Source organism: Oncorhynchus mykiss, chromosome 15 (assembly GCF_013265735.2).
Source record: "Oncorhynchus mykiss isolate Arlee chromosome 15, USDA_OmykA_1.1, whole genome shotgun sequence".
Lineage (NCBI taxonomy): Eukaryota > Metazoa > Chordata > Actinopteri > Salmoniformes > Salmonidae > Oncorhynchus > Oncorhynchus mykiss.
This window is the reverse complement of record NC_048579.1, coordinates 30,395,747-30,417,669: the sequence shown is the minus strand read 5'-3', so window position 1 is coordinate 30,417,669 and position 21,923 is coordinate 30,395,747. Positions and strand designations below refer to the sequence as shown.

Below are 21,923 nucleotides of genomic sequence, written 5' to 3'. Positions count from 1 at the left end.
GTTGATTCTTCACAAAAAAATACAGTTTTATATCTTTATGTTTGAAGCCTGAAATGTGGCAAAAGGTCGCAAAGTTCAAGGGGGCCGAATACTTTCGCAAGGCACTGTATATATATATATATATATATAAATGTTGCTTTATCTGTCTTCCCAGATAACATAACAGACATATGAGATTGCCAATGCTTACTCAGTGCTTGAGTGTTGACTGAGGGTGGGCAAAGGAGAGATGACGCCATCTGATGTTAGCTAGCTAGCTAGCTAGCTTTACCTGGCAAACTCCCTAGGTCATGCAAACCCTTCCTCGGTATGTGGTGCGTGAGACATTGAGGAAGACGCAAGCTGAAACGTATGCGTGCGGTTTATTATCACTTATAATTCATCAACCAAAATATTATCAATTGCAAATCATATTCAAGTGTGGACCTTTTAATCTTTTTAAATGTTTTTGGTTCGATCCAACCACCCCTTTTATTTGTTAATGGAAGATCCCGGCATCAACACGTTATCTTTTCCTTTACTGAATATATTATGTTGACACTCTCTGGATCCCCACTCTTCAGTAGCCTACTGTTCTGTTAGGAAACACCTGAGCGGTAGAGGACACGGACGGCCAGGTAGATGAGTCAGACAACCCAATTCGAACACCTCTCCCATCCGCCGTCCCACTCTACCCAAGGAGGAAGTGCCGTATCCCCTTTGAAGTGGAGATGTGAGGGAGTGTTGCCGGAGGTAAGGGCCAATGGTGGGTAACCCCCTAATCCTCTATCTCTCACACACATACGCACACACTCACACAGACACACACACACACAAGTTCATGCAGACACACTCTAATTTTAGCTCTCCACCATGCAGCTGATACAAACACATCCCCCATACCATAAGGTTATGTTGTTGTGGGGATGGCTCACTGGGCATTTCCAGCTATTTGCATTTCCAGCTGGGGATAGGAGCAGTGCCAAAGAGGAGATGTGGTAAGTAAATATCAGCTATCATGGGGGAATGTGTGGAGTCATGAGAGGCACTTCAAATGTGACAGTCCATGAGAAAGAACGTTGGCTTTCCTCTCTCCATCCCCAATGTCTCACGAAAACCGACTACACTCAAACTAGCTCAACCATTTCATCTGTGTAGACACTAGAGGAGTACAATGCCTGTCACACTCAATATCCAACTTTGTGTTTGAACAATTCATCAACAATCCGAATAGATTTCTCTATAATATGAAGACACCTGTGACTTTTATGATCTCAAACAATTGAGAGTAAAGATTATGATCAACCCCTGTTTCATTTTCATCCGTTTATTTCATTTTGATACAGTATTATCTTATTTGGACACAGCAATCTAAAACTGTACTTTCTCAATATGGTGTATGTCAGTTACAAGATGATCACAATAATGCTTGATGACTTCAGTTTGTGGACCACAATCGGTTTTATTCACAGAGAAAATCAATAGTTGTTAAACATCTACGGAGTGAATAGATGGTTGCCAAATCCACGGATTGTAATGTGGTTCCTAGTTTGTTATCTACTACATATTTTACAATGTAGTCCACGGTTTGTTGATTATATACCCAGCAAGCACATAACGTTCTGAGAACCATATGTTTCTTAGAGCTTGGTGAGAGCGTGGTTGTCCTAGTTATTTTGCATACAACCTTCCCATAACGCTTCCTACAGGTTTCCTCATGGTTCTATTAAAAGTCATCTTCTCAGAACATTCAGATAACTTTAAGAAACAATATTCTTCTGTGGACATGTCAGTACTTCAGCATAACGTTTTTTACAGGTTTCCTCATGATTCTATTTAAAGTCATGTTCTCAGAACATTAAGAAAACTTTCCATAAAAAAACACAAGAAAATGTTAGTAACGTTCCCAGAACGTTCTCAGAATGTTATTTAAAAACATATACATTCCCGTTCTCACAATCAACAAAAATCTTGTTAAGTCTGTTCAGGTTTGTTGGCCACACCTACTAATTGGCCACACCTGCTCTTAATGAGGGCTTGTTTCCTTTGAAATAGGGTCTGTTTAAATTAATAGCTTGTTCCTGGTGGTGCAGTGGACTAATTCCATGGATAAAGAGCAGAAGATTATAGGTTTGAATCTGACTGACACAAGAAGAAAGAAATGTGTTTGCATGATTAATGCCTTTCCAAATAATGTTCTATCTGTGCTTGGAGTTAAACTAGCAGTGTTATTTAACATTCAGGGAACAATAGAAAAATTTTCTCAGAACCTCTCTGCAACCTAAAAATGTAAGTTCCCAGAACAGGTGAAATTTTCACTTCCATTCTTAGAACGTTTAAAAAAACATTCAGTTTTAACAGTCAGGAAACGTATGGCTTCATTCCCAGAACCAATGGGAAAACAAAAATGTACGTTCCCACAACTTCCAAGGAACCAAATGTGCTAGCTGGCCATGGTTTGTAGTTGAGTCCTATGGTTTATGAGAGAACCGTATTTATTTTGTTTTCAGTCTATGGTGTATCTAAGGAACGTTACCCCCCTCAACACCATTCCTGTGACATCAATTTGATCATGTGATGGTGTGTTTTTTCAAGACAGCCCCATTCTCCGCCTCTGCCTTATCCCCAGCCTCAGCCTTAGTTTTAAATTAACAGAAAATGATGGCCAATGTTCTGTGGTCAGAGACAATTGGACGGCCACCCGTTGATTTTAACCGCTATTTGGCATGATCTGTTTTGTCCTTTAGCCCTCATTGTCTTTTAGCCCTCAACCTTTAGCCCTCAACCTTTAGCCCTCAACCTTTAGCCCTCAGCCTCAGCGTTGACGGGAGAACAGGTTCCTAAGGGCGTTGTTGTAGTTCTTGTTAAAGGCGGTGTAGATAAGCGGGTTGAAGAAGGAGTTGGAGTAGCCCAGCCACAGGAAGATGCTCTTCCAGATGGGCGGGATGTCGCAGTGGCACAGCGGGATGATGAGCTCCGTGAGGAAGAAGGGGATCCAGCAGAGGACGAAGACGCCGATCAGGATGCCCACCATCAGTGCCGCCTTCTTCTCCTTCTGCTCGCGCCACGTGTCGCCGTCCGTCTGGAAGGTCACAGTGGCGTGGCGCACTGTGAACACCATCTGGGGCTGCCGCGACGTTTCCTTCACCTGTCAATCAAATCAGTCAGCCAACCAGTTAGTCAATCAGTTACTCCGTCAAATCAGTCAACTAATTGATACTCACATTACTAAAATAAGTTAAAGAACAGACCAATCAGTCAGTGGTTGTCACAGGCTTTCAGTTTTACCGTTTGAGACACTGTAATCCACACTTTATTTTGTTCTCAGTCAATTAGTCAGTTAGTCAGTTAGTCAAATCAGTCAACCAATCGATACTCACATTAGTAAAAGAACCAGCCATGAATGAGTTAATTGAGCAACCAGTCAGCTAGCTGAATCCAATAGGCAAATTAACAAATCAAGCAAAAACAAGCAGAATAGCCTCTAATGAATCAATCATTGAGCCAAACGATACGTTTGCATAAACTCCAACCTCCTGCCAGAACTCAAGCCATCAACCTGCACTTGTGACTCATACAGAGAGTGCTGTTAAATGGAAGTAATGGAATGAAAACACTATGCTTCAATCTATCCTCCCATTTCTCCTCTCTAGTCAGCTGCACTGTTATGTTGAGCCTGGTGGAGTAGTGTTTCTCTCTACACCTGACCCCTTCAGGTCATTCTGCATGAGCTGTTTATAAACCTACACTTTCCTCCCAGCAGATCACATCTGGGGTTGCGTCCCAAATGACACCCGACGGGCCCTGGTCAAAAGTAGTGCACTAAATAGGGGATAGGGTGCCATTTGGGATGTAGGCCTGGTCAATTAAAACAATAAAACAAACAATCAAAATAATCAATTTGCAGCAGAGGGTAGGAGGTTAAAAGCACAGTGGCTGGGGGTAAGTTGCCGATGCCAAATTGAAGGGCAGTGTAATAATGCAGTTTAAAGGGTCAATCTGGCGTTGACACATCAATTTGTGTACTTCTAAATGAAGGATATATAGCCATGGACTCTTGAAGAATATAAATGATAAATGCCTCACACGCTTAGTTTAACTGTCATACCACACATCACAGTCATACCACACAGCACAGCCCCAAATAAATGATGCACATGGTTAAAAACTATCATTTTGATCCCATGCATGGCCAATCTGGGACTGTGATATATGAAAGCTTGACTCCAGTCAATAGATTAAGGTTCACTTGGTCAAATGTAATTTTTTTGTTGTACAAAGAGGAAGCTAACTATCAGTAACTAAGTGACTTAACTAAGTTACTGTTGAGTTTAAGACATGCAAACTTAAGACATACACAATACATACGCAATAGCAATGTTGTTTGATGTTGTTTCATAGGCTCAACTGGATTAATCATAGCGGATCCCTTTTGCATACCAAGTAACGGTAGAATAAATATCAATGTCATTTCCTATTAGACCACAGTGGTTCTACTCCACTGAGCCACACCAGGGGGTTAAGGGATTGCATTTAGAGATGGGTTGAAAGTAAGACCAGACCTACCTCCAATCCACTCAGAGGTAGACTAGCCTACCAGACATGTCCATGTTAAAACATGTTGGAAATACAATAATTACAATGTAACAAATGCCACTGTAACACAACTTGAATTGTACCGCGTAAAAAAAAATGTATTAAACCTGTCTTTATATTTACAAACACCTGAAAAGCTGTCTTTTTTTGTTCTTAAATGACATTTAAAACGCATTGGAAACAGGTTAATAACGCGGACATGTTAGAATTGCAAAAGGAATGTGCACTAATGGGCCCAAACTGGTTGAATCAACATTGTTCCCACTGTCATCAACATAAAGACATTTCTGTATTTTTGGTATTTTTTTTGGTATCACCCAACTTCTAAACTAAAATCAATGACATGGTAAAGTTTTTGTTGATTTAATGTTGAATTCATGTTAGTTGACAACTCAATCAAAGGTCAATTAAAATTAGTTGTTGAACTGACGTCTGTGACCAGTGGGTGTAATTGTGTGTGAAATTTCCGGTAGGGCTCCCTCCCTATTGTGGTATGCATGGTCCATTGTGCTTAGATGTTTTCACGCCTCAGTCATGACTCCTTTTGTCCACGCTGTTAACTGGGCTGACCTTGAGCCAAAGACCCATGTATGCAAACTGTAATACCAAATCGAAAACAGCCTAACTTTTCCCCATAGAAAAGGAATGACAAAATTAATTCAGCTGAAAGACCACAGTCCAAGGGGGTAATATCTGACTGTCAGATACATTTCTATGAAAACTATTTATTTTTTACTTAACCTTTATTTAACGAGGCAAGTCAATTAAGAACACATTCTTATTTTCAATGACGGCCTAGGAACGGTGGGTTAACTGCCTCGTTCTGGGGCAGAACGACAGATTTTTACCTTGTCAGTTCGGGGGAAGCAATCTTGCAACCTTACAGTTAACTAGTCCAATGCAATAACGACCTGCAATAACGACTGCCTGTTACGCGAATGCAGTAAGCCAAGGTAAGTTGCTAGCTAGCATTAAACTTAAACTTAAAAACAATCAATCATAATCACTAGTTAACTACACATGGTTGATGATGTTACTAGATATTATCTAGCATGTCCTGCATTGCATATAATCTGGCTGAGCATACAAGTATCTAAGTATCTGACTGAGCGGTGGTAGGCAGAAGCAGGCGCGCAAACATTCATTCAAACAGCACTTTCGTGCGTTTTGCCAGCAGCTCTTCCTTGTGCGTCAAGCATTGCGCTGTTTATGACTTCAAGCCTATCAACTCCCGAGATGAGGCTGGTGTAACCGAAGTGAAATGGCTAGCTAGTTAGCGTGCGCTAATAGTGTTACAAACGTCACTCGCTCTGAGCATGTTGTTGTTTCCCTTGCTCTGCATGGGTTACGCTGCTTCGATGGTGGCTGTTGTCGTTGTGTTGCTGGTTCAAGCCCAGGGAGGAGCGAGGAGAGGGACGGAAGCTATACTGTTAGACTGGCAATACTAAAGTGCCTATAAGAACATCCAGTAGTCAAAGGTTAATGAAATACAAATGGTATAGAGGGAAATAGTCCTATAATTCCTATAATAACTACAACCTAAAACTTCTTACCTGGGAATATTGAAGACTCATGTTAAAAGGAACCACCAGCTTTCATATGTTCTCATGTTCTGAGCAAGGAACTGAAACGTTTGATTTCTTACATAGCACATATTGCACTTTTACTTTCTTCTCCAACACTTGGTTTTTGCATTATTTAAACCAAATTGAACATTTTAGTGATGTATTATATTAAGTTAAAATAAGTGTTCATTCAGTATTGTTGTAATTGTCATTATTACAATTGTTTTTTGTTTTTTTTAATTGTCCGATTAATCGGTTCCGTTTTTTTTGGTCCTCTAATAATCGGTATCGGTTCCGGCGTTGAAAAATCATAATCGGTCGACCTCTCGTAGCAACACAACATCACAACAACATGGTAGCAACACAACATAGCAGCAGCACAACATGGTACAAACATTATTGGGCACAGACAACAGCACAAAGGGCAAGACGGTAGACACAATACATCACGCAAAGCAGCCACAACTGTCAGTAAGAGTGTCCATGATTGAGTCTTTGAATGAAAAGATGGAGATAAAACGGTCCAGTTTGAGTGTTTGTTGCAGCTCGTTCCAGTCACTAGCTTCAGCAAACTGAAAAGAGGAGTGACCCAGGGATGTGTGTGCTTTGGGGACCTTTAACAGAATGTGACTGGCAGAACGGGTGGTGTATGTAGAGGATGAGGACTGCAGTAGATATCTCAGATAGGGGGGAGTGAGGCCTAAGAGGGTTTTTATAAATAAGCATCAACCAGTGGGTCTTGCGACGGGTATACAGAGATGACCAGTTTACAGAGGAGTATAGAGTGCAGTGATGTGTCCTATAAGGAGCATTGGTGGCAAATCTGATGGCCGAATAGTAAAGAACGTCTAGCCACTCGAGAGCACCCTTACCTGCTGATCTATACATTACGTCTCCGTAATCTAGCATGGGTAGGATGGTCATCTGAATCAGGGTTAGTTTGGCAGCTGGGGTGAAAGAGGAGCGATTTCGATAGAGGAAACCAAGTCTAGATTTAACCTTAGCCTTCAGCTTTGATATGTGCTGAGAGAAGGACAGTGTAACGTCTACTCTAGCCATACTCCCAAGTACCTGTACGAGGTGACTACGTCAAGTTCTAAACCCTCAGAGGTAGTAAACCCACCGGTGGGAGAGGGGCATTCTTCTTATCAAACCACATGACCTTTGTTTTGGAGGTGTTCAGAACAAGGTTAAGGGCAGAGAAAGCTTGTTGGACACTATGAAAGCTTTGTTGTGGAGTGTTTAACACAACATCCGGGGAGGGGCCAGCTGAGTGTAAGACTGTATCATCTGCATATACATGGATGAGAGAGCTTCCTCCTGCCTGAGCTATGTTGTTGTAGATGGGGTGTCTACAGCGGGCGTACGGGGATAAATAGTCGTTAGGCGCCAATTTGTTTTTCTATTTTACGACTGCTCAGTATTATGCGAATAATTGTTGTGGTATAATTGAATAAAACCTACAACAGAATATTTTCTATATTCTGTGGACGAATATATGAAAAGACCTACCGAGCTATAAGAAGTCTATTTTTAACTGACGAATGAGGTGTCTCCAAATCAGTCGGTGGATGAAATAGCCTGAAATAGCTGTCTATAGTCTTAATAAGTTGATGCTGTTTTGTACCAGCCAATTCTCTCCCCTTAGTCTCAAAACAAAACAAACCAGCCAAGCTCAAAGGCCTATGTTTTCTGTTTGCCTATTGTATATAACATGAGAGAGTGAAGGCAGCATGGAGGCAGCTCCCTTTGAACAGAGTAAATAAATGGCATGATTTAATAAATTAGTTTGGGCTTGTTGAGTGAGTCTGCGTTCCAAATTACAGCCGATTCCCTATATAGTTCACTACATTTGACCGGAGCCCATTGGGCCCTGGTCAAAAAGTAGTACACTATATAGGGATAGTGTGCCATTTAGGACAAGGCCTGGGTCTCTGGACTCTGTCAGAGTCCCTGCTGATTAGAGGGAGCTGCTGTGGTGAGGAAGGCGCAGTGGTCCCTAGCCTTGTTAAACATGCTGGGTGTTTACAGGCCACTGTGCCTATAGCGATTAACAGGGGTTATACCAACTGCCTCCCTCCCTTGTTACTGTATTTTTGTTTCTTCCCTCTGTGTGTGTGTGTGTGTGTGTGTGTGTGTGTGTGTGTGCGCGCGTGCATGTGTGCATTTGTATGTGCGCGCGTGTGTGTGTGAGAGAGAGAGATAGTGTGAAAAAAGCCAAAGATCCTTGAAAAAAAAGATCCTTCACATCAAGGGATTGTTTTTGCATGTTGACTGTGATTTGTGTAGTTGTGTGCGGCTGTGCACGTGTGTGGGGGCCTATGTCCATACATGCACTTGTGTATGCCTCCAGGTGAATTGGTCTGTTGAGTATGAGATACAGTACACGCTGATAAGCATTAAAGAAAAATTCACATCCCAGAGCCCTGCAGCAGCATCACAGCACCATCAGAACAGCTCAGAATATATTATACAGATGACATGGTTTTCCACTAATTGCCCAGCAACCAATTTGAGTGCTACAGTACAGTCTCATCAGTCAATGATAATGTGATATGCACTCACGAGCAGATATGATAGAGCTATAATGACACTGATATCATTTGAGGTACATTCAGAGAATTTTTTTAGATTGTGTTCAAATGCGCAACCATTATCTGAACATTGGTCAAGGTTGATTGATTAAGTCTGGCAAAATTGCCCGAGGAGCTTTAGGAGTGTGTCAATGCAATAATAATATAATAAAATCAACTGAATATTGATGTCAAGCTAGTCTACTGGTAATTCATCATGTGGATCCCACATGAAACATCCAACCACCCAGCAGGCAAAACTGGTTGAAGAAGACATCGTCACAACCAGACACTGGTATGAATAACATCGCTTTGATGCAACTTCAACCAGTTTAACACGCTGAGTAAGACTATACTGTAGCAACAAAAGTACCTCAATCACCTCAGCCATAGGCGTGATGGTGTTGGTTTTGCACGAGCCGATACGGAACTTGGCAGCCTTGTAGATCTTCCAGTAGACGAAGAGCACCACGCACAGCGGCAGGTAGAACGCTCCGAAGGTGGAGAAGATAGTGTAGGAGGGCTCCTGGCTCACCTGGCACTCCATGCCCTCCTCCGAGTAGGTCTCCCCCCAGCCGAACTGCGGCGACAGGGAGATGACGGAGGACAACAGCCAGGTAAGAGCAATCATCACATTGGAGATCCTCTTGCGGGTCTTGAGCGTGTACTCCAAGTGTCTGGTGATGGACCAGTAGCGGTCCAGGGCGATGGCCGTCACGTTCCAGATGCTGGCCGTGCAGCAGAGCACGTCGAAGGAGATCCATACCTGGCAGAGCACGCGGCCCAGCTTCCACAGCCTCCCGTTGAGCTCGTGCACCAGGCTCAGGGGCATGACCAGGGCGGCCACCATCACGTCCGAGATGGCCATGGAGGCCACCAGGTTGTGGGGCACGCGGTGGAAGGTACGTACCCTCAGGATGGTGAGGAGAACTAGGAGGTTCCACACGAAGGTGGCCACCACCAGCATGGCTAGCAGGGTGAGAGTTAGCACGCTGAACACTGAGAACGGACGATAGAAGTTCCCTGCTCCATACCCTAGGTCGTCGCTTCCGGCCCTGGCCCAGGCCCCGCTGAGGTTGGCAGTCACCAGGCTCACATTGGGCTGGGTCATGTTCAGCAGTGTTCAGCGGAGCTCAGACAGGTCTGTCACAGGGGAAGCTTCTGATTTGAAGCATCCTGCAGTGTGTAGAGAGAGAGAGAAGAAGCTTTTAACTCATGCAAACAGAACACATGACACTTGATAGTCTTGACACATGACAGACGTCACAGCCATATCTATGGAAGGGGTGAAGCGAAAAACAAAGGAAACTGGGAAGGGCATTGAAGGAGAATGATTTTATTCAGATCCTTACTCCGATTTTGTTCACGTTCCCTGTGAAAGTACTACTGTATTCATGATGCGTCATAAACACTAAAACCTGGTTGAGAGTCTCATTTCAACTGTCAATTAATCGGCCTACAACTTTCGGACTTGATTGCGATGTCGACTACATCTGTGATTCTGACGAAGACCATTAAATATTCAGCTCCAAAGCCCCGTCCGTCACCTTTTGATTTGCATTCATTGTCACCGAAATTGTATCACGGATGAAAAAGACTTGCACGGAATACACAATTTAGCGTTTGTTACTTTGTTTCCGCGTTATTATTTAGACAAAACAGGGTTCCTAGGGATGGTACGAAATCAAAGGCAATAGTTACGAATGGGAGTGTGAAGGCCATATGTTGGAATCCCATTTCTGTTAAATATGCCTATTTACATAATCAAATGAAATAAAATCAAGCTGGGCTAAAGTTACATGCAGGAAGTATACTCAAGGGTAAAACATTTTCTACACGTCATTGTTTCTGTAGCTACACTGAACACAAATCTAAACGCAACCATTTTAAAGACTTTACTGAGTTACGGTTCGTTTTAAGAAAATCTGTCAATTGAAGTAAATTCATTAAGCCCTAATCTATGGATTTCACATGACTGGGAATACCGATATGCATCTGTTGGTTACAGATACCTTAAAAAAAAGGTTAGGGGCGTGGATAAATAAAAAGAAACACTCAGTATCTGGTGTGACCACCAATTGTCTCATGCAGCGCGACATGTCTCTTTCACATAGAGTTGATCAGGCTTTTGATTGTGGCCTGTGAAATGTTGTCCCACTCCTCTTCAATGGCTGTGCGAAGTTGCTGGATATTGGTGGGAACAGGAACACACGGCCTTACACGTCGATCCAGAGCATCGCAAACATGCTCAATGGCTGACATGTCTAGTGAGTATGCAGGCCATGGAAGAACTAGAACATTTTCAGGAATTGTGTGTAGATCCTTGAGTCATGGGGCTGTGCATTATCATGCTGAAACATTAGATGATGGCGGCAGATGAATGGCACAACAATGGGCCTCAGGATCTCGTCATGGTGTCCCTGTGCATTCAAATTGCCATCGATAAAATGCATGTGTTCGTTGTCCTTAGCTTATGCCTGCCCATACCATAACCCCACTGCCACCATTGGGCACTCTGTTCACAATGTTGACATCAGTAAACCACTCGCCCATGAAGAGCACACTTCTCCAGCATGCCAGTGGCCATCGAAGTTGGTTACGATGCCGGATTGCAGTTAGGTCAGACCCTGGTGAGGATAACAAAGCATGCAAATGAGCTTCCCTGAGGTGCTTTCTGACAGTTTGTACAGAAATTATTCAGTTGTGCAAACCCACAGTTTCATCAGCTGTCCGGGTGGCTGTTCTCAGTTGATCCTGCAGGTGAAGAAGCCGGATGTGGAGGTCCTGGGCTGGAGTGGTTACACGTGGTCTGCTGTTGTGAGGCCGGTTGGATGTTCTGACAAATTCTCTAAAATTACATTTGAGGTGGCTTATGGGAGAGAAATTAACATTTAATTATCTAGCAACAGCTTTGGTGGACATTCCTGCAGTCAGCATGCCAATTGCACGCTCCCTCAGCTTGAGACATCTGTGGCATTGTGTTGTGTGACAAAAGTGCACATTTTCGAGTGGCCTTTTATTGCCACCAGCACAAGGTGCACCTCAGTAATCAGCTTCTTGATATGCTACACCTGTCAGGTCGATGGATTATATTGGCAAAGGAGAAATGCTCACTAACAGGGATGTAAACAAATTTGTGTATATATTTCTTTGAGAAATAAGCTTTTTGTGCTTCTGGGATCTTTAATTTCAGCTAATGAAACATGGGACCAACACTTTACATGTTGCGTTTATATTTTTGTTCAACATAATTAAAATAGGAAACTAACATTTATCTGGTATACAGGGAACTATATTTTACTCTTAGTGTTGCATAATTCAAGAGTCGCCTTGGGAGTACTAAATGCTATAGCCTATATACTGTATTTCACAAAGGCTAGCCAGTCTGTAGTAATTACCTCATTATCATTATCTATATCATAATTTGTCTCAGGACTTGCTGTGATATGGATTTTTCACACACACACACACACACACACACACACACACACACACAAACACACACACACACAACAAGCAAATCCAATTGTTTCTTGTCCTTTATCATTGTGTAACTGTAAACTATATTAGCTCTGATTCACCTGTCCTACTATGCCCCCTTGACTTTGTTAGAGCTCTTTGCTTTAATAGTCAATGGGCTCACTTATTGTACAGTGCCATTGTAGTGCAGTATTCTAGTCCCAGTCTGTTCCAAGCCAGGGACAGACTGTGACCAGAAGTCGGCCTGGGATTTCTAACACGCCCATTTTTACCTCGATGCCCCAATACCGGAACATTTGGCTTTTGACCAAACTCCCCTATGGCCAGTCCTGCGCATGTCGATATTGGGATTAAAATGTAATTATTATACCGGAATCAAAATCATCATATCTTTGTGTCTGCCCAGAAAACAGGCGATGTTAGGTGACATTTCCATTAGTTCCCTTTAAGGCAGTCGTATTCAAACTTTTTTAGCGGGAAAACAATTTTCCTTCACTCAAATTTCTGGGGACCCCATTATTTTTCAAATATTTTTTTGTTTCTCTCATCATTGTCACGAAGCCACACCTAGTCCCACTCGGGACTAGGTGGAAGTTCAGAATGAGAAAGTGTAGGCAAAATATAAATAATGACACTCAAATAAATAAATAAATAATAGGGAAAAAAATGAGGATTTTTCGAGGTGGAGATTACATCTCACATTCCAGTGTTCAACCTAAACAGGGCTGCATGGGATTTCTCTTAATGCGACTCCTTGCAGTCAATGGCAATGTCAGCTTTCGGTATAATGCCAGGAGATGCTTGTGGATTTGACAGTTCTAACGCAGTTCCACATCTGACACCGCCAAAACAACCTCTGTGGATTTCGGCTAAAGCGGATCTGATTGAATAGAGCACAAAATATTGTTACAACTTCCGAGGCTGTTGTTAAACTGCTAAAAATAAAAAGTCAGTTTAGGACATTGAGAATCTATTATGCTCTATGATGGCTTTGGGAATCCGTCAGTCGTAAGTTATTTATGAAACTATTGACTTTCTGGATGAGTGTTCATACATTTCGGGGCTATGCAATACGTCTCTCAGAATGGGTTTGCGATGAAAAAACCCCCCCTCTGTTCTATGTAGGGAATAGGGTGCAATTTTGGAGACAGGGCAAATCAGCTGTGGTGTTCCGATGCTGCTTGCAGCTCTCACAACACCAGAGACGAGAGAGAGTGTCTCCCGCAAATTCATGTGCATGTGATTACCCATTGTGCATCTAATTACCCCGGGGCTCATCAATAATCACCCCCCGCCTGGCCCTGTCAAGCAGTGCTGATCTGTGTTTGAGATACGCTCTGGTTACGTCCCAAATGGCAGCCTATTCCCTATATAGTGCACTACTTTTGACCAGGACCCTATGGTGGCCCTGGTCAAAAGTAGTGCACTATATAGGGAATAGGGTGCCATTTGGGACACAACTCCTCTCTTGCCATCACACTCTCCAGCCATGCCTTCTAATCACAGAGATCAACCGTCCAACCATGACAAGGGCCTACCCGGCAGGCGGTCACACACACTCCTCTTTTCTTCTCTTCCCTCTCTCATTAGAAAGTACTCCGAGAGAGCCATGAAATTGGACGCACACATATTTGAGAGGAACACAGCAATCAAACATTTGGCCTTCACAAAAGAAGCAAGGATCCAAAGAGTCGACTGCTAATCACGGATGACAGTCCACGGAACCCGGGGCGTCTTGTCTTGTCTCCTGAGATCATACAACAGGTGCCTGGGAGGCCTGACAGTTCACACACACACACACACACACACACACACACACACACACACACACACACACACACACACACACACACACACACACACACACACACACTCCAATCAAAGCTATGACACACAGACCCAATCAAAGAAGTAGAGCGACTGGGAGAACATTTCCTTTTGTTTAGCTTGGTCCTGTGTGGCTCAATGGGTAGAGCATGTTGCTTGAATATCAGGATTGTGGGTTTGTTTTAAAAGCGTTGGCTAAATTATATATTTTATTAATATACAGTACCGGCCAAAAGTTTGCACACACCTACTCATTGCAGGGTTTTTCTTTATTTTTACTATTTTCTACATTGTAGAATAATAGTGAAGACATCAGAACTATGGAATAATCATGTAGTAACCGAAAAAAACGGTTAAACAAATCAAAATATATGTGTTGTATTTTAAATTCTTCAAAGTAGCCACTCTTTGCCTTGATGACAGCTTTGCATACTCTCAGCATTCTCTCAACCAGCTTCATGAGGAATGCTTTTCCAACAGTCTTGAAGGACTTCCCACATATGCTGAGCATTTGTTGGCTGCTTTTCCTTCACTCTGCGGTCCAACTTATCCCAAACCATCTCAATTGGGCTGAGGTCGGGGGTGATTGTGGAGGACAGGTCATCTGATGCAGCACTCAATCACTCTCCTTGGTTAAATAGCCCTTACACAGCCTGGAGGTGTGTTTTGGGTCATTGTCCTGTTGAAAAACAAATGATAGTCCCATTAAGAGCAAACCAGACGGGATGGCATATCGCTGCAGAATGCTGTGATAGCCATGCTGGATAAGTGTGCCTTGAATTCTAAATAAATCACTGACAGTGTCACCAGCAAAGCACCACCACACCATCACACCTTTTTGTCCATGCTTCACAGTGGGAACCACACATGCCGAGATTATCCGTTCACCTACTCTGCATCTCACAAAGACACGGCGGTTGGGAACCAAAAATCTAAAATTTGGACTCATCAGACCAAAGGACAGAAATCATGTAGTAACCAAAAAAGTGTTAAACCAATCAAAATATATTTTAGATTGCCTGGATGACAGCTTTGCACACTCTTGGCATTCTCTCAACCAGCATGAGGTAGTCAACTGGAATGCATTTCAATTAACAGGTGTGCCTTGTTAAAAGTTAATTTATGGAATTTCTTTCCATCTTAATGCGTTTGAGCCAATCAGTTGTGTTGTGACAAGGTAGTGGTGGTATACAGAAGATAGCCCTATTTGGTAAAAGACCAAGTCCATATTATGGCAAGAACAGCTTAAATAGGCAAATTGAAACAACAGTCCATCATTACATTAAGACATGAAGGTCAGTAAATGCGGAACATTTCAAGAACTTTGAACGTTTCTTCAAGTACAGTCACAAAAACCATCAAGCGCTAAGATGCAACTGGCTCTCATGTGGACCGCCACAGGAAAGGAAGACCCAGAGTTACCTCTGCTGCAGAGGATAAGTTCATTAGAGTTACTAGCCTCAGAAATTGCAGCCCAAATAAATGCTTCACAGAGTTAAATTAACAGATACATCTCAATATCAACTGTTCAGAGGAGACTGTGTTAATCAGGCCTTCATGGTCGAATTGCTGCAAAGAAACCACTACTAAAGGACACCAATAACATGAAGAGACTTGCTTGGGCCATTAAACAGGAGCAATGAACATTAGACCAGTGGAAATCTGTCCAAATTTTGGATCCAACAGCCGTGTCTTTGTGAGACGCAGAGTAGGTGAACGGATGATCCCTCCATGTGTAGTTCTCACTGTGATGGTGCTTTCCTGGTGATACTGTGGGTGATTTATTTAGAATTCAAGGCACACTTAACTAGCATGGCTACCACAGCATTCTGCAGCAATGTGCCATCCCATCTGGTTTGCACTTAGTGAAAATATCATTTGTTTTTCAACAGGACAATGACCCAACACACCTCCAGGCTGTGAAAGGAATATTTGACCAAGACGGAGAGTGGTGGAGTGCTGCATCAGATGACCAAGCTTCCACAATCACCCGACCTCAACCCAATTGAGATGGTTAGGGATGAGTTGGACCGCAGAGTGAAGGAAAAGAAGCCAACAAGTGCTCAGCATATGTGGGAACTCATTCAAGAAAAGCATTCCAGGTAAATCTGGATGAGAGAATGCCAAGAGTTTGCAAAGCTATCATGAAGGCAAAGGGTGGCTAATCTCAAGTTTAAAATATATTTTGATTCGCTTAACCGTTTTTTTGTTAACTACATGATTCCATATGTGTTATTTCAGAGTTTTGATGTCTTCACTATTATTCTATGTAGAAAATATTGAATATAAAGAAAAAACCTCGAATCAGTAGGTGCATCCAAACTTTCGACTGGTACTGTAGAGCTTGGAGTTTCATAAAATTCAGAGTGGTTGATTCAAATCAAAGTTTATTTGTCACGTGCGCCGAATTCAACAGGTGTACAGTGAAATGCTTACTTACAGGCTCTAACCAAAGGTACGGAAAAAAAAGTATGTGTGTGTGTGTAGGTAAGTAAAGGAAAAAAAAGAGTAGCAAGGCTATATACAGACACCTGTTAGTGAGGCTTATTGAAGTAGTATGTACATGTAGGTATTGTTAAAGTGACTATGCATATATGATGAACAGAGAGTAGCAGAAGCGTAAAAAGAGGGGTTGGCGGGTGGTGGGACATAACGCAGATAGCCCGGTTAGCCAATGTGCGGGAGCACTGGTTGGTCAGGCCATTTAGGTAGTATGTACATGAATGTATAGTTAAAGTGACTATGCATATAAGATAAACAGAGAGTAGCAGCAGCGTAAAAGAGGGGTTGGGGGTTGGGGGGGGGCACACAATGCAAATAGTCCGGGTAACCATTTGGTTAGATGTTCAGGAGTCTTATGGCTTGGGGGTAAAAACAGTTGAGAAGCCTTTTTGTCCTAGACTTGGCACTCCGGTACCACTTGCCATGCGGTAGTAGAGAGAACAGTCTATGACTAGGGTGGCTGGGGTCTTTGACCATTTTTAGGGCCTTCCTCTGACACCGCCTGGTGTAGAGGTCCTGGATGGCAGGCAGCTTTGCCCCAGTGATGTACTGGGCCGTACGCACTACCCTCTGAAGTGCCTTGCATTGCCGTACCAGGCAGTGATGCAACTGGTCAGGATGTTCATGATGTTGCAGCTGTAGAACCTTTTGAGGATCTCAGGACCCATGCCAATCTTTTTAGTTTCCTGAGGGGGAATAGGCTTGGTCGTGTCCTCTTCACGACTGAATTGGTGTGTTTGGACCAATCTCGTTTGTTGTTGATGTGGACACCAAGGAATTTGAAGCTATCAACCTGCTCCACTACAGCCCCGTCGATGAGAATGGGGACGTGCTCGGTGCTCCTTTTCCTGTAGTCCACAATCATCTCCTTTCTCTTGGTTACGTTGAGGGATAGGTTGTTATTCTGGCACCACTCGGCCAGGTCTCTGACCTCCTCCCTATAGGCTGTCTCGTCATTGTCGGTGATCAGGCCTACCACTGTTGTGTCGTCAGCAAACTTAAAGATGGTGTTGGAGTCGTGCCTGGCCATGCAGTCGTGGGTGAACAGGGAGTACAGGAGGGGACTGAGCACGCCCCCCTGGGGAGCTCCAGTGTTGAGGATCATTGTGGCAGTTGTGTTGCTACCTACCCTCACCACCTGGGGGCGGCCTGTCAGGAAGTCCAGGATCCAGTTGCAGAGGGAGGTGTTTAGTCCCAGGATCCTTAGCTTGGTGATGAGCTTTGAGGGTACTATGGTGTTGAACGCTGAGCTGTAGTCAATGAACAGCATTCTCACATAGGTGTTCCTTTTGTCCAGGTGGGAAAGGGCAGTGTGGAGTGCAATAGAGATTGCATCATATGTGGATCTGTTTGGGCGGTATGCAAATTGGAGTGGGTCTAGGGTTTCTGGGATAAGGGTGTTGATGTGAGCCCATTACCAGCCTTTCAAAGCACTTCATGGCTACGGACGTGAGTGCTACGGGTCGGTAGTCATTTAGTCAGGTTTCCTTCGTGTTCTTGGGCACAGGGACTATGGTGGTCTGCTTGAAGCATGTTGCTATTACAGACTCAATCAGGGACATGTTGAAAATGTCAGTGAAGACAACTGCCGGTTGGTCAGCACATGCCCGGAGCACACGTCCTGGTAATCCGTCTGGCCCCGCAGCCTTGTGTATGTTGACCTGTTTAAAGGTCTTACTCACATCGGCTACGGAGAGCGTGATCACACAGTCATCCAGAACAGCTGATGCTCTCATGCATGCCTCAGTGTTGCTTGCCTCGAAGCGAGCATAGAAGTGATTTAGCTCGTCTGGTAGGCTTGTGTCACTGGGTAGCTCGCGGCTGTGCTTCCCTTTGTAGTCTGTAATAGTTTGCAAGCTCTGCCACATCCGACAAGCGTCGGAGCTGGTGTAGTATGATTCAATCTTAGCCCTGTATTGACGCTTTGCCTGTTTGATGGTTCGTCGCAGGGCATAGCGGGATTTCTTGTAAGGTTTCGGGTTAGAGTCCCACACCTCGAAAGCGGCAGCTCTACCCTTTAGCTCAGTGCGAATGTTGCCTGTAATCCATGGCTTCTGGTTGGGGTATGTATGTACAGTCACTGTGGGGACGAAATCCTCAATGCACTTATTGATAAAGCCAGTGACTGATGTGGTGTATTCCTCAATGTCATCGGAAGAATCCCGGAACATTTTCCAGTCTGTGATAGCAAAGCACTCCTGTAGTTTAGCATCTGCTTCATCTGACCATTTTTTTATAGATCGAGTCACTGGTGCTTCCTGCTTTAATTTTTGCTTGTAAGCAGGAATCAGGAGGATAGAATTGTGGTCGGATTTACCAAATGGAGGGCGAGGGAGAGCTTTGTACGCATCTCTGTGTGTGGAGTACAGGTGATCTAGAATTGTTTTCCTCTGGTTGCACATTTAACATGTTGATAGAGATTTGGTAGAACTGATTTAAGTTTCCCTGCATTAAAGTCTACGGCCACTAGGAGCGCCGCCTCTGGGTGAGTGGTTTCCTGTTTGCTTATTTCCTTATACAGCTGACTGAGTGCGGTCTTAGTGCCAGCATCTGTCTGTGGTGGTAAATAAACAGCCACGAAAAGTATAGCTGAGAACTCTCTAGGCAAGTAGTGTGGCCTGCAGTTTATCACAATATATTCTACTTCAGGCGAGCAAAATCTAGAGACTTCCTTAGATTTCGTGCACCAGCTGTTGTTTACAAATATGCACCGACCTCCTGCTGTTCTTTCCTGCCGGTGCAGCGTGTATCCCGCTAGCTGAATATCCATGTAGTCATTCAGCCACGATTTCGTGAAGCATAGGATATTACATTTTTTGATGTCCCGTTGGTAGGATATTCGTGATCGTACGTCGTCTAGTTTATTGTCCAATGATTGCCCGTTGGCGAGTAATATTGACGGTAACGGCATCTTTCCTAGTTGTCTTCTGCGGGTCCGGACGAGGCATCCGGCTCTTCTTCCTCTGCGTCGCTTCCTTTTGCGAATAATTGGGATGTCTGCCCTGTGGGGTGTTTGGAGAATATCGTGTGAGTCCTGCTTGTTGTTGAAGAAATCTTTGTCTAATCCGAGGTGAGTGATCGCTGTCCTGATATCCAGAAGCTCTTTTCTTCCGTAAGATACGGTTGCAGAAACATTATGTACAAATTAATTTACAAATATCGCAAAAAAACAACACATAATAGCACAATTGGTTAGGAGACCGTAAAACGGCGGCCATCTCCTCCAGCACCATTTTCTTGATTCCTTTATAAATGTATGTTAATAACATACATGTGTGATTTTCACTGACTGTTACACATCCCCATACTGAACAGAACCATGACACAGACTCCTGAATAGGGAGGAGGTGTACAAATTCACAAATAGTTTCAAATATTGTATATTCTTTGTTTTCAAATAAGCTATAATTTGGCTTGAACACATGACAATTTACATAACTTTTTTTTCCCACAGAGGATGTGCATGAGCTGTAAGAAATAATCAATATGTTATTGCTTCCATTTCAAATACCCCTTCATCATCATCATAATCGTCATGTTAATCGTTTTGTTCAGACAGACAGAATGCCTAGACTCACTGCCCTTTTTGCCTGTTTACCCAGACTTCTTGCTCGGGCCAAACGCTAAGCCTAGCCCACAGACGTTAGTTTCTTCTCCACAATGAGTCTGGATCTGAATACCGCCATAACGATTTCTAGAACACAAACACATTCTAACCGTTCTGATTGGTCCCAGATACTGATGGGTTGGGCCAGAGCCAGAACACGCGTGGGTATGCAGCGTTGTAAAAATGCGTCATTAGCTTTGATACTCCGATTGGTTAGAGATGATCCAATCGCCGATGACTTTGTTTTGTACAGCGCCCCTCATATTGACGACATCACAAACAACTTCAACGATGGCAGTCTCGGACTGAAGTATGTAGCAAACATTGAGCAGCGGAGGAATTCTGTTTGAGTAGTCAGGCAACTGCCTTTTAGGGGTGATGGTGAAGTCCACTAAACTACCAGAGTGAAGTGGTATAAAATGGAAGTGCATAGTATAAACCTGTACTGGTGCCTAACAGAACAAAGTGGCTATGGCAACGCTCTCTATATAATGACATTACTCCCTTCTATACCTAGTTTGCCTTTCAGGGGTGAAGTACACTACATCACCAGAGTGAAATAAGCTGTATAAACCTGTACTGGTGCCTAACAGAACAAAGTGGCTATGGCAACGCTATAATGATATTACGCATTTCCATCTGCCACAAAGGAACATCATCACATTCTCCATCCCATGGGGATAAGGGTAATAGCTACAACATGTCTATGGATTTGCATTCTTCACGTCTACTGTATTAGCACCATTAGTATGGCCGTCTCCCAAATGGCATTCTATTCCCTATGTAGTGCACTATGTCGGGAATAGGGTGCCATTTGGAAGGAAGCTAGTGTCATGTTGTCCTTAACACCAGCAGCTGGTTTCTATTCTGGTAAACATCATCTTTGTATAAAACTGTCAGTGATGCAACAACAAACTTCATTCTCCAAGGCCTTTCTATTTAAAAACATTGCAGGATCATTGCTGACACATTATGTGATGGACAAAACTTCCCCCAGAGACGTCGGAGTATAGTCTAATATCTGTTGATTTGTAAATTAGGAGATCAATGTTAGAAACAGGTACAATTACGGCTTTTGGGATTTGAAGAACTCTCTTTGTTGTATGGTAATTATGACATAATTCCCATACAACAAAGAAATCTCATCAACAGATCTATAAAATAGACTATACTCAGACGTCTTGGGGGAAGTTTAGTCTAATAGTTATTGATGTATTATCTGGGATAAAATATAGAATACCTATACCAATAATACACATAAGCCTAGGCTACTATCGATAAAAACCATAACCTACAACATAATTGCAAATGGTCAACACAGGACTGTTGAACGGACGTTTGCTACACTCCCAGTCGCGGTCAATAAAACAGAACTTGACTAATTCGACAGAAAGTCAAACTGCCCAACCCTATTTGCCTTTGACAATAGCATATCTGTTTGTTTTCGGTCATATAAACTTGCAATATTAGATGTGGAGCGATATGGTCACACCTTTTGATTGACTGAACGCCCGCGATCTCGTTAGAATAAAGATACCCAACGACGCATCCAGTAGGCTATATTAGATATAACTTACCCCAAATCTCAGAAAAAACGAGTCCTACATGGGAACAGAACGGACAGTTCGGTCAGTCTTTTGCTTTTCCATGTGTTCACTTTGTTACTCCTCGTGTGGACCTACCGTGAGTGTTTATGAAAGCAGCGTCTAAGAGATACAGTGGCTTCGGAATGAACCATAGCCCAAGAAAGGGGGAGATAAGTCTATCACAGTGGTTGTTCACTATCATAAAATA

The 21,923-nt window shown here is 43.2% G+C and overlaps 1 protein-coding gene across 2 annotated transcripts; it reads right to left on the bottom strand.

Moving 5' to 3' along the window:
- Nucleotides 1–1,294: 1,294 nt before the first annotated feature.
- Nucleotides 1,295–21,853, bottom strand: htr5ab (5-hydroxytryptamine (serotonin) receptor 5A, genome duplicate b). Of its 2 annotated transcripts, none has more exons than XM_021563020.2 (3): nucleotides 21,707–21,853; nucleotides 9,087–9,889; nucleotides 1,295–3,127 (listed from the first exon to the last, which is right to left on the bottom strand). In XM_021563020.2, exons 2-3 carry the CDS (start codon nucleotides 9,822–9,824, stop codon nucleotides 2,795–2,797), a joined length of 1,071 nt encoding a protein of 356 aa, XP_021418695.2. In that variant the 5' UTR covers nucleotides 9,825–9,889; nucleotides 21,707–21,853; the 3' UTR covers nucleotides 1,295–2,794. The 2 variants fall into 2 exon arrangements, with proteins under 2 accessions (XP_021418695.2, XP_021418696.2); XM_021563021.2 differs by having other exon boundaries at nucleotides 9,096–9,889.
- Nucleotides 21,854–21,923: the final 70 nt, after the last annotated feature.

What these genes read in the sequence shown, in the direction of transcription:
- htr5ab (XM_021563020.2), bottom strand. Translation starts at nt 9,824, where the DNA reads ATGACCCAGCCCAATGTGAGCCTGGTGACTGCCAACCTCAGCGGGGCC. An exon ending in CTATGGCTGAGGTGATTGAG is followed by an intron (nt 3,128 to 9,086) that starts GTACTTTTGTTG and finishes TTTGATTGACAG; the next exon opens with GTGAAGGAAACGTCGCGGCA.